The sequence below is a fragment of the Marmota monax genome, unplaced genomic scaffold, assembly GCF_021218885.2.
Source record: "Marmota monax isolate L192 unplaced genomic scaffold, Marmota_monax_Labrador192_F-V1.1 WCK01_AAM20220418_F8-fsc00338, whole genome shotgun sequence".
Lineage (NCBI taxonomy): Eukaryota > Metazoa > Chordata > Mammalia > Rodentia > Sciuridae > Marmota > Marmota monax.
Window position 1 is genome coordinate 693613 of NW_026693035.1, and position 13379 is coordinate 706991.

At 44.6% G+C, this 13379-nt stretch overlaps 1 protein-coding gene across 3 annotated transcripts in view; it reads right to left on the reverse strand.

Annotated features, from left to right (window-relative positions):
- Nucleotides 1–13379, reverse strand: part of LOC124098827 (kinesin-like protein KIF19) — a 74889-nt gene that overhangs the window by 57522 nt on the left and 3988 nt on the right. For all 3 annotated transcript variants that reach the window (XM_058582471.1, XM_046453786.2, XM_058582470.1), the window contains exon 4: nucleotides 2666–2846. In XM_058582471.1, the coding sequence (XP_058438454.1) occupies nucleotides 2666–2846 (181 nt within the window). The remainder of the gene's footprint in view (nucleotides 1–2665; nucleotides 2847–13379) is intronic.

The window sequence follows — 13379 nt, forward strand, 5'->3', positions numbered from 1 at the left end:
TCACTGATCCTGGAGTGGCAGCCCCTCTCAGCCTCGCCAACTTCTGGACAAGGCAAATGACTCATCCATGAGTTCTCTCTGTGGGACTCTCACACCCTGGTTTACATTCCACCTACCCTAATCTCCCCAGAGCTCGTACTAGACAACTAGGACAGCCCCTAGGCCCAAATTTTCTAGCCAGTCAATCCTAAACCTTACTAGCCTTCCTTGACTGTTTCTTCCTGCAGAAACCACAGTGAAGGCCTTGGTCATGTTGCTTTTCCTGCCTCTTAACCCACCCTGGTGCCCCCCATGTGGCCCTGCATGGCACAGCAAGCCCCTCTTCTTGGGAACCACGAGTAGCAAACTTTTTAATGGCAGTCATCTCTTGATCCGTCAGCCCCACTGAACCTCAAGTTTTCTATTGACACGTTGTGTTTTAGCTATAGCACCAGGGCTCACCACTCACCATGTGCCCAAGTGTTGCCATGGGAAACAGAGAATCCCACTTTCACACTGTGGAGCAGCCCCTACATCTGTCGTATGATGGATGGTCCACAGCCAAGGTTCTGGGTCTCCCAAACCAAGCAGCACATGAGAGGAAGCAGGAAGGGCTGAGGCCCGGCTCCTCCACTATACGCCCACAGACTGCTGTCCCCCTTGTAGGAAATGGGCTGGAAGCCCTGTCAGAGTTCTCCAGAGAAACTGAACCCACAGAAGCCCCATACAGATATAGACATATGTTGTGTACATGTCTATGCACATGTGTGTATATATACTAAAGTCAACTGAGTGCATATGCTAACCAGGCCTACAAAATACCTTCAGAGCAACGCCCAGCGTTTGATGGCATCACTGCATCCTGTAGCCTGAGGGTAACCATCATACCTCACAATTCCATCCAGGTAATAACCATCAAAGTAACCATCATACCTCACAATTCCATCCAGGCCCCCAGAGAGTAACATGTGGGCCAAGCCACCTGGTGAGCCCAGAATCAAGGTCCCCAGGAATGGGTCAGATGACAGTTTCCAAAGCACTGAGGAGCTGCATCTGGCCACCTTCTTAATTGGGATCAACAGGGGACCACATTGGAAGAGTTGGCCCAGCTCCCCAGCTGCTCTCCTCCTACTGGGCATTACTCTTTTCCTGAAGACCTCCCTGACTCCCAGGCTACACTAACAGTCCCTCCCCTCCCTCACTTGCCCCTGTTCCTGCATTGTTGCTATGCTGCTGTACTGAACTGCCATGCTGTCTCTTCCCACTAGGTGCGAGCACAAATCATAGAATGTGTCTTGTTCATCTTTAGGTCCCTAGGGCCTGTCATTAACGACACTTAAAACATTGATTTGAGTTGATTAACTGTTAACTAAGTAGTCAAGTAACAGACTTATCATTTACAGACTCCATTGCATATCAATATTCATGCTTGTTCTTGAAGCCATGCTTTCTTGTTGATGCATATTAGCGGCTCAGGCAGAAACCATTTTTCTTATTTTTTAGAAGTTGGAGGAAATCCAACTTTGAATTTTGAAGTGAAATTGCACGATCCCCATGCTGCAGTCAGATGTGGTAGTATCAAGTTCTTGGTTTGGTTCATAGCTTCTAAGTGAAATAAATCCTACCTGCTCGTAACAACATGATGTCCCAGACACTTTTTGCACTGCCTGAGAAGATACCTGCAAGCATTTACTAACGAGCTGCAACAGTACATGCTTCTGAGGAATCTCCAATATGCACCAGTTCAGCAATTTTCCTGAAGTGAGACTATTAGATAACCAGCTATTATATAAACAGCTCAAACGTGAAAAGACTTCCATCTCCGGAGAGGAACTTGAATGTGGCTTCCTTCTGATGGTACCCCTGGTCCTTGCATGATATGCCCAAGACCAGAATCAGGGGAGGAATGAGCCAGATGCCCGTGGAATCACTCTGCAAACTACAAAGTGTTCGCTCTGCATGGAGGTTATTGCAAAGGGAATGAGCGAGCTTTGCCATTCCAGGGTGTCCAGAGAAGGCGAGGCGGGCAGAGTCTCAGTGGAGCAGACACTGCCACTCCTGCCCCACTTTCACACACACAGGCTTCCTGCCCTGAGCTCCCCCTTCACTTCCTGGGGCAGCAAAACTCCTCAGGAGGGGGCAAAGGCATTGGGTCAGACCAGGTCAGGTCCCAGCTCTGCTCCTTCAGTTTACTCAATACATCTTTTTTTCTCCTGCTTGCACCACTGAGCAACATCCCTAGTCACTTCTATTTTTATTTATTTTTTATTTTTATTTTTTTAAAGAGAGAATTTTAATATTTAGTTAGTTAGTTATTTGCAGACACAACATCTTTGTTTGTATGTGGTGCTGAGGATCGAACCCGGGCCGCACGCATGCAGGCGAGCGCGCCACCGCTTGAGCCACATTCCCAGCCCCTCTATTTTTATTTTGATATAGGGTTTCACTAAGTTGCTAGCCTCAAACTTTCAATCCTCCTGCCTCAGCCTCCCAAATTGCTGAGAGTACAGGTGTGCGCCATCATGCTTGACTTAATTTATATCTGCACCTCAGTTTCTTATCTCTAAAATGATGGTGATTGACTTTATTCCATGGGATGAGCTCATGTTCACAAAGAGCCCACCCATCCATTGGTTCATAAGCACCATCCCCGTTACCATGAAAATGCTGCGTCTCTCTCCCTCACCTTGAGGGCCGCAGTTTTCCGCTGCTCAGCTAAAAGCAGGCCGACTTCCTCTCTGGCCAGAACCACTTCGTGCGGCTCCACAGACTCGCCCTCATCCACATCAGCATCTGCAGGCTCCTCATCCTTCCCTGGGTCACCCTTGTCCTTGTGCACGTGGTGGTGGGTCTTCTCCCGTTCCCAGCTGTAGCATGGCAGAGGGGACAGAGTGCAAGCCAGGGAGTCCTGGTGCCTCATGTCCCAGAGCCTTTCTTGGACCCAGCTGGCTACCTCACAGGTGTGGACATGAAAATGGAGCAGAATTGGATCTTCTGTATGATCTTTTCTCTACATATGATTCCCTCCCTGCTTGCCCAGGACTCCCTACAGCCACCTTGACTTTAAATGTGCCCCTGCTGAGCCTCAGTTTCCTCACTATAAAGCTGTATAATGGAGCTAGGGTTGTAGCTCAAAAGTAGAATTCTTGCCTAGCATGTGAGAGGCCCTGAATTCAATTTCCTGCAGCCCAGTAAACTCAGGAGTGACCCTGAGTGTTTCAGTACTGAGAAATACGACACCCATTTAATTAGAATCTGTGAGGACTGCCCAACAAACTGTACTGTAGTGATCCCACATGTCACCTTATGCTAAAAGTGGTATTTGCAAAGCACAATGATTCACTCTGTTATCTCCCCAGTATAACTATCATTATTGTTGCATCAGACTATATCCATAGAAGGAAAAAAGTTGTAGAGGTGAAGGTACATTTCAAACAAAATCTGCACGTATTACTCCATTTTAAAACAAGGTAATCACATATATTAATATGGACTGTGCCTGCTATCAAAGAACACAAGCAACAATAAAGGTTGGCAAGGATATGGGGAAACTCATACATTGCTGGTGGGACTGAAAATTGGTGGAACCACTCTAAAAAGCAGTCAGGAGATACCTCGGAAAACTTGGAATGGAACCACCATTTGACCCAGTCATCCCACTCCTAGGTTTATAGCCAAAGGAAAATCCGCATACTACAGTGACGCAGACACATTAATGTTTATAGCAGCTCAACTCACAATAGCTAAACTATGGAACCAACATAGTTGCTCTTCAACAGATGAATGGATAAAGAAACCGTGGTATATATACATGGAATATCACTCAGCCTTAAAAAGAATGAAATTATGGCATTTGCTGGTAAATGGATGGAGCTGAAGAATATTATGCTAAGTGAAATAAGCCAATCCCAAAGAACCAAAGGTCAAATGTTTTCTCTGATATGCAGATGCTAATTCCCAATAAGGGGGTGTGTGGAGAATAGAGGTATTTTGGACTAGACAGAGAGGAGTGAAGGAAGGGGAAGGGTCATGAGGGTAGGACTGACAGTAGAATGAATGGGACATTATTACCCTATATGCAGATATATGACCAGTGTAACTCTACCTCATGTACAACCAGAAGAAAGAGAATTTATACTCCATTTATGTAAAATGTATTCTACTATCACGTGTAACTAATTAGTATAAAAAATGTAAAAAAAAAAAAAAAAGGGGATGAAATCTGCCTAACTGCATGCAGCATGTCTAGACCAGGTGGCCAGCAGAGATAGGAAATGCAAATTATGAGTTGAATTTGGGCCAAAATTATGGGGACTTTTAATTTGAACAGAATCTTCTCACACACTCATGCATCATTTAACGTTCAGGATAAGGACTGAAAAATGTGCCCATAGGAAATCTGTCTTTGGGGGGCGTCACAGAGTATACTTACAGAGGCTAAGTTGGCTCCTATATCAACAGGCGATACTATCGTGTGAGATCAATATCATATATGTGGACCATCACTGACCAAAACATTATCATGTGGCATGTGGGTGTACTTGAAGGCTGTCCACTACAAGGGAGAGTGTGAACTTCTGATTTGCTATGAGAGAACCCAAGCAGCTCTGATGCTTAAAGACATCATGGGGAAATCGAATAAGCGGAGCATCTATGCAATTGGTTTTCCACAGCAACATGACCTGCTTCCTGACAGCCAGGACCTGAGAGAGAGCTGCCAAGGAACTCATGGTCACTTGGAAGGCTGCTGGGTGCTCATTGAACTCTGAACATCCAGGGCTGCAAAACTAGGTGGACACTCACTCTCAGCTGACAACACAAATCAACTGCATTTACTCCTGCTTGGAATGGGGTCATCAGAATCATGTAAGACATTAAAATGCAAAATAAAGCTTCAAGCACAGCATGAATAACAAACATGATCTTGTTGATAAGGTCCAACAGTGGCAAAAGAAAGTCTTGCAGCTTAAATATGGAATCAACCCAATGCCCACTGAGGGATAAACAGATGGACAAAAGATGTTATCTTCTCTTCTGCTATTCAGCCTTAAGAAAGAGGGAAATTCTGACCCCTTCTCCAGCAATGTGGGATCTTGAGGACAGTACACAAAGTGAAATGACCCAGACACAGTGGGACACATACTGTATGAGTTCACAGTCTTCGACACAGATGAGGTACCGAGGGTTTTCAATTTCATAGAGACAGAAAGTAGAATGGTGGTCAGTAGGAGCTGAAGAAGGAGAAGTAGGAATTAATGCTTCATTGGTAAAGAGTGTCTGTTTATGGTGATGGAAAAGCTCTCCAGATGAGTGATGCAGGTGGTTGCACAACAGAAATTTAAACTCATGCCCTACACGATGACGTTATGGCCAACGATGGAACCACATACATGAATTTGTCCCACAATATGACAGCACAGTGAAATTGTAGCCATCTCAGTTGGTGTAAGAGCACTCTAGGATGTTTATACAATGATGAATCACCCTATAACACATTTTTAGGAATATATCTCCATTATTAAGTGAGACATGCATGTAATTGACACCACTCACCCTCTACACACCACGATGGGTAACATGGCAAGTTTTCTACACATTTAAACACATTTTGTGGACAGAAAGATAAAACATGGATTGAATGCCCAGCTGGAAAGCAAAAGGCTGAGTTAGGACGTTTGGAAGCAGCTTCCCAGTTCCACTGGGTGCTGGGTCACATCCCATGCACTTCCCATCTTCTCAGCAAATACTATTCTCTGTCTTCAATGGGAAAATCTCCCATTTGTTTCTTCTTTCTACATGTGAGACTTTCCATAGGGTGCATGGGTGATAATGAAATATGCAGGTCAAGAGCAATGTCTGTGCTCCCAAATATGCTATGTAACTGAGAGAGATTGATTGGAACTGAGAGGCTAACCTGAGGTGATCCATAGACTCCCAGAAAGTGTAGACACTCTGGGAAAACCATGAGCATGGGTACAATTTCCTATGATTTTATGACCTCAAAAGGAATCCTTGTGTCAAACATGCCTAAGTGCAGAGTCTGTGTCCCCTTAACAGATTTCTGAAAACAGTGAAGACCAGTGGCACTTAGCAGATTAGATTTGCTAAACTGAGTGTTTCCTTTTAGGGTTTTCAAGTGATAATTCAGTGTACGTGGGTTCTTTTGTACATACTGAGCTCCTTCTTGGGAGGTCATGTCATTTCTGCCCTCCCCCTTCTTCCTTGCCATACTCCTTAATCTCCCACTGCACTGAACTCTGAAATGGAAATGCCCAGAGGCTGGGTATCTAACATGTGTTGTGTTGAGAATGGAGAGAAGAACCCATGTCTAGACAGAAGTGAAAAAGGGGTCAGAGACAAAGTGGACAGAGTTTGGATTAGTAGCAGCAGAGACCATCTCCTCTAGAACTCTAGGACAGGTGCACATTCCAGTCTGACAATTGCAGGTGTTTTCCTTCAAACTGGTTGCCAGGTTGCAATAAGCGATGACATCAGAGGCTTCCAACCTTCCTCATTGGAAGGGACAGACTCTGTTGACCACTGGCAGTGCAGTGGGCAACAGTTTGTCCTCAGTACTGTTCTTCACCTGGTTTCTCCTGTTTGGAGAAGAGCGAACAGACTCCTATTCAACCAACTTCTGGAGAAAGATTTATCTTAATAAGAACCTAGGTTTTGTAGAAGGAAGACAAGAGTATTGGAGAACTTATGGAGGATCAACAAATCTCCCAGTCTGGGCAATCGCCTTCCCTGCCAAGCACCTCAGAATCCCACCTGGAGGTGGTGGTAGATGATGAGGTGGCAGGTCCATCAGGTGAGGGAGCTAGAGTGAGAACTGATTTGACATGATGACTGGTAAGGAGGAAGGGATAGAGCAGCCAGAAAGGTGGGAAGCCCACTTTTGAAGTTCAGAATAGGCCACGGGACAAGGAAGTCCACATGGATGGAAAATCTGCAGAGAAAGGAATTGGGCTAGAAGATGAGATCTAAGTTCAGGAAATGGGTACAGGGGATGTAAAAAGGGTCACTCCACCCGTGAGAGAAAGTGTCCATAATGAGAAAGAGTTTTGAGGAACAGGGAGATGGGACAATGGTAAGGAGAAGACAGCTACCAGCCAAGCTAAGAAGGCAACAGTTGAAGGTCTGGGGTGTGGGAGGTGAACTGGGATCAGAGGATGAAAGGATGAGTTCCAAATACAGGAGCCTGACTCTGCTTCCTTTACTCAGCTCTGTGGGTAAAACCCTGCCTCCCATGTCGGTCCTCGAGGAAGAGAGAGTGGACCTCAGAATCTGAGGGAGACTCGGATGATGATTCCCCAGGGATTTTTGATTCAGTACCTTGGGTAGAATCTGGCCTCCTGCCTGAGACCACTGGCCTAAAGAGAAAGAGAGAGTCCTCCACTGAATCTGAGGATGAGCTGGAGGATCTGGAAAGTGAGCTAAATCACCCCTGGGATGTGGAGTCACTGTGTGGCTTCAAAATGAAACTCAAAAAACGGCGCATGAACTCGGTGCAACCAGAACACCATGAGGTTTTCAAGAGGCTTCTAGGTAGGGAGACACCCAGGTAGCGCCCTCCAATCCTGCTCTTTACACAAACAAGGAACTTACAGCCACTGCACTTTTCCAAAGAGCCCTGCTATCCATGAGATCCCCATTCCTGGAGGATTCAGGACCCCTGTACCCTGTGAAACTCTTAGATGATGGATGATTACATTACACCTGAAAAATGACCCTGCTTGGGATCACAGAGCTTGATTCCAATTATCCTCACTGATTGCAGACACTGTGGTTCTAATAGATTTCATCCTCCCTGAGCGGTGCCTATCAAACTAGAAAATAACATAGAAACTCTAATTCTGAGGTGGTGCATTCTTGGGGGATGATGGGCCCTCGCGGTTTACTCCAAGTTCTTAGTCATACAGACGTCTATCTCTTACCCCAACCCTCACTCAGTTGTTTCCCTGGGGGGTTTCAGGGCAAAGCAGCTTTCCCAGGAATGTTCCTGTCCTTTTCCTATCCAACTGGGATATCGGGCTCTTTTGGGCTCTATTGCACTCCAATCCCACACCTTCTTCAGTGGAGGTCCTATTCTTCTCTCTGTTGTCTATCACCCATGAAGCCCCTTCTGGTTCCCAACTAACACCAGTGTTCTGTTCACAGAAGATCCTGTTGTCAAAAGATTCCTGGCCTGGGACAAGAATCTGAGAGTGTCTGACAAGGTGAGGTTGTTCTCTACTGGGCAGTGATCCTGCTCCAGCACAGCCTGGATGAGGAGGGATTTCTAGCCCACGGTCCTTCTGTCTCCATGTAGAACCAACAAGATGTGCCAAGTCCTGACCCTTTGTGACTTGTCAACATCTCTCTTCAGGGCCTAGCAGTTCCATGCAGTGAGGACAGGTGGACCTTGCTTCTGCTTGGGGTGTTGCATTCCTATCCTCCTCTCTTGGCTATTGTTACCTGAGATTTTGGGCGCCTCTCCTCTTTTATTTTTTTAAATATGTTTTAGTTGTAGATATACAGAATACCTTTATTTTTTATCTTTATGTGGTGCTGAGGATCGAATCCGATGCCTCACATGTGCTAGGCAAGCTCTCTACCACTGAGCCAAAACCCCAGTGCTCAACAGCCTTTTTTCTGTGATGCTAGGGATTGAACCCAGGGCCTTGTGCATGCGAGGCTAGCAAGCACTCTACAGAGTGAGCTATATCCCTATTGCTGGGGCTCCTCTCCTCTTTGCACTTCTTGGGACCCCCTGTTCTCCAGCTTACCCAAGACCCTCCTCACCCAGCTGACCTACATGCCTTTCCTCAAAAGGTCCCCTCAGAGCTGATCCTACAGAACACACTAAGTCTCTTCTTCCCCCAACTGCTCTGACTGTCTCAGGTCCTTCCCCAAACCAGCAGGTCTCCTTACGTGGTGAACTTCTCTCAGGGGCACTCTTTACCCCAGACTCCCATTCCTGTCCCCTCTTTCCTCCTCTTCCAGGATGTGACCTCTCTCTGTGTTTTTCTTCTCTCTCCATCAGTACCTCCTGTCTATGGTCATAGCTTATTTTAGCCGGGCTGGCCTCTTCTCCTGGCAGTACCAACGAATCCACTTCTTTCTGGCCCTGTGAGTATTGGGTCTCCTTCATCAATCAGGACTCACTACCTGGGAGGGTAGGAGGGGAGCAGAGGGGCACTAACCTTTCTTTTACTTTTAGCCTCTTTGTCCTGTTTGCTCCGTGTTCACGAGATCACAGCACTGTAGTATAGTTTGTTTTTCTTTTCCACACTTCCCTAGTCAAAGCAACACACAAGCTCCCTAAAGGCCAGTTGTTAAAGAGTCAAGAAAACCAAGGAAACCTAAAGCCCACCTGAGAGGAGTGGAAGAGAGCATGGGCACCTCCTGTCACTGGCAGAGAGACTGGAGGTGCAGCCACATCTGACTGCTCTTCCTTCCTGTATCTATACCAACATTGCTCTGTTTTCTGCCTCTGGATTTCCAAGACAGATGCCCAATTCCCAGCCTGGCACAGGTCCAGTGTAGGGTGGTCCCCTCTGGTTCTTCATACAGGAGTCTTCTCACATTTGTGGCTTTCTACACACCCCCTAAAAATTCTTCCAAGATGGGTACAACCACCCCTTAGGACTGCCCCACAACTGTGTTGCTCAATGCTTTCTAGAAAAGAGCTGGAGTTCTTCAGAAGGTGTGTGTCTGGCAGAGTCCTCTGGACCAAGGCATGGTCCTCTGTAACACTTAATAGGGCTGGTGCAGTCCTGTCTGAAGATGGTCCTCTGGGAGTCCGTTTTGGGAAGCTGACTCCAAGGGGAGGTCCTTCTTGGTTGTGCCTCTAAAGAGCAACCTGGTTTCTTTCCCCAGCTACCTGGCCAATGACATGGAGGAGGACAACCAGGCTCCTAAACAAGAAATCTTTCGTTTCCTCTATGGGAAGAGCTACGCCCAGCGTCCCCTGTTCCACAAACTGCGATATCAGTTCATCTGCTCCATGGACTGGAACACTCGGGTTTCCAAGGAGGAGTGTGAGGAGGTGGGTGGTGCTGTGTGTGCTTGTGGGGGGAGAGGGATGGGCTGACTGGAGTGACACAGGAAGGTGGGTGGCTGCAGGTGGGCTCTGGGGAGGAGAAAGCTCAGGAGGGAGGGAAGGACTTCCTGGGCAGTCCTCAGTTTTGCATTTAACCATGTTACTAAGTATTCTTGATGGATCCAAGCAGAAATATTACTAATGTTCAACCACTATTCTACTCAAATCAGGGACAATGATAAAGCTTGTCTCTTGATAAAATCAACTTTTCAAATTTGATGGGAAGGGACACCAAAAGGATTCTATCTGTCAAAGCATCTTTACAAATGCTTAATTTATTTATCTGATATAGGAAAATATACTCGATTTTTATTGAAAAGAAATCTGAAAAAATGTGTCCCACATTTTATATAACATGATCCTGATAAGTGTCGTCCATGTGAGTAATAGCTGAAATAATGTTGTGATATCCGTATATAGCTACTTCATTTGTCACCAGGCTAAATAAATCTAATAATTACACCTTGCTATGTCACCTCCTTTGTAGCTGACAGAACTTAGTTAATAGAATCAAGCCTCTCAACATTGTAGTTTTAGATATTTATAGACTGTGTGAATCACGGTGACTAGAAAGTCCAAATCAAAGTGAAGTGATTTTAAGGAATGGGAAAATAAATTAACCATAACTTCAAACCCCTCAATATCCTGTAAAGTCATCAGCTTTGGTGGGGGCTCTTTTCCTTTCCAGATTCAAGCTTATGATCCGGAGCTCTGGGTGTGGGGCCGGGATCGCACCCTCATTGCCTAGAAGTCCTGGAACTACGTTGGCCTGAGGGGAGGGACAAAATTCTGTATCCCTGGCTTGATGACAGACAGAGTCAGTGATTTTCTATTCAGGATGCTCGAGGACCTACCTTCTTGATCCAGTCCTGTCCACCTCCACCCACAGCCACCCTCTGCAGATGGTGAAACAGCCTGAATCTCCAAGTCAGCTTCATGGTCTCAAACTCCAACCACACAGATGACCCCCTAGAGGTGTGCTGGGGGCTCTGAGGTTGCTCAGCTAGACCTGAGAGAGAACAGTTTATCACTCAGGATGTGCTAGAAATCCTAAACCCACAGGAATTGGGCCCACATGTCAGCTCCGATGAATGGTTGATCTTGGTCTAAAGTGAATATCCTTTAGCTATGAATCTCTCTCTCCCCCTGTAAATTCTCTTTTTACCTCTCCTTTTAATTCATCTTGGGTCACATATCCCTTAAGGATACCAAGCATGAAGATGATTTATTTATATGATTGTCACAGTTTTAGTACATGTGATAAATGTCATTTATTTTGAACACTGTTTATTTTAAATAGTTCTGAGATAGATATTGTTTGGAAATTTGTTTTTCCTTATTAGTTTTGTAATGAGTGTTATAACATGTTTGTGTTCATATATATATTTCTCTGAGGTTTTTATTCTTTTTATCTATTTTATCATATTACTTTTATACCTCAGTGTTATTAACCCATAATCTAATAAATATAAAATTTTCATGTGATGTTCTATCATCATTATGGTGAATATCAAGCTGCTGTTATTTAACTTTTCTTTAAATGTTTTTCTGTAGTGTATATTGTAAGAGAGCACATATGTTATGTGCTTGTGAAGAGTACAGCACAGTGCATTTGTGAGGAAACTGAATAAAGTTGAAACTCTTCTTACTGTAATGATGCATATGATCTTGTCATTCTGGATTATTTTTTTGTTGTCAAACAATACAGGGTTGTGGTTAATTGACCAAATTTCTTACTTGTGGGAGAAAAACACCTCATTTTTTAGGTAGCGAAATAACAGAGAAGGTTGCAGAACTTAAAGTAGAGACTGGAAGAGGAAACACAGGAAGTCACTGAGAGAGACAACACAGGAAGAGTGAAAGAAAATTTAAAGGAAGCTGTACAATAATCTTAAATCCAAAATCGAGGAGAGCATATAACAGGAGATGGCTTCCTGGTAATGTCCAAGGTTAGGAACACAGGGGGAATAGTAGTCTTTGCTACTTGAGTCAAAATGGGAGTCTTCTCCACAACCTGTGTTTCTAATTTTACATGACAGAAGAAAATCCAAAGAGTCTTCTTGAAATAGAAACTTGTGAAGGGAAATGAAGGTACTAGAGCAGGTTGGAAGAAGAATGAGATGATAGGAAGACCTCGAGCTGGTAAATAGAAGGCACAGAGAGGAAAGAGCTAAGAGTTTGGGCAATGAATGACTGTAGACAAGTACCTTGAGAGATGAGAGCATCAGAGAATATGGGAACAGCTGGAAAGAAGCAGGTAAAGCAAAGTATCAGCCAGAAGAAAAACAAAGCTAAAGAGAGGTGGCAACGGAGCCATCGATGAGATGTGATGTGGGGTTGGAGAGGCAAGTGGAGATGATGTGAAGGGATTGGAAGGGACCAATATTGAATGAGCTTAAGATTGGTTGAATGTGTTAAAAGAGGGATGGTGGTTGGGTGAATGGAGTAACTTCAGAGGTAAAAGTACCAAAAAGGAAGAAGTCATTAAAGACAGCACTGTGTAAAGCAAATCTGATGCTGATCAACCACATGAAGGTCATGTGCTACCCGTTGAGGCCACAGGCCGCCCCTACACCATCTTCTTTTTAGACATCAGCCATAAGCTCCGGGTTTCCCAGGCCACTCGCACTTCTCACCAATGGCTGCAAATTCGGGGATTCCCATGATCCTATTGTATAATTTTCTATTAACATCTCACTGAGGTTAGGAGAGCACGAATCCTATAATTACTGATTTGTCATGTAAAAAAGGACACAAATTGGGACCAGCTAAGAGAAGAGACTCAATTTTTAAAATTTCCTATGCCCTTTTTTATTAGCCACAGAATGCTTAGCTCACTGTGAACCACTGCAATCAAAGAGGGGAAGATTCCAATATTTCCAGAGATATTTTCTAAGAAATGATTGCATAAATCTGTAATATGTTGGAAGAATTATCAAAAAGATTAGACAGAAGGGCTAGTGGTATAGTTCACTGATAGATTTTGGTTACCATGTGCAAGGCCCTGGATTCAATCCCCAGCACCAAAACAAAATAAAGGGGGTGGCACAGAATCAGTATAACTATAACTCATTAATAAAGAGATAAATAAACTTGTTTATCCTTTTACAGAATTAGTTCTCCAAAACTGATGGCCAATGAGCACATGAAAGGTCAACACCTTTTAGTCAACTGGTCATCAAAAAATGCAAATCAAAACTACTAGATACCATTTCCTGATCACTAGGATGTCTATAATCAGGAAGTCTAATAATGTGTTGGTTAGGATGAGAAATTAGAACCCTTTACACTGCTGATGGGAGAGTAAAAGGTGCAG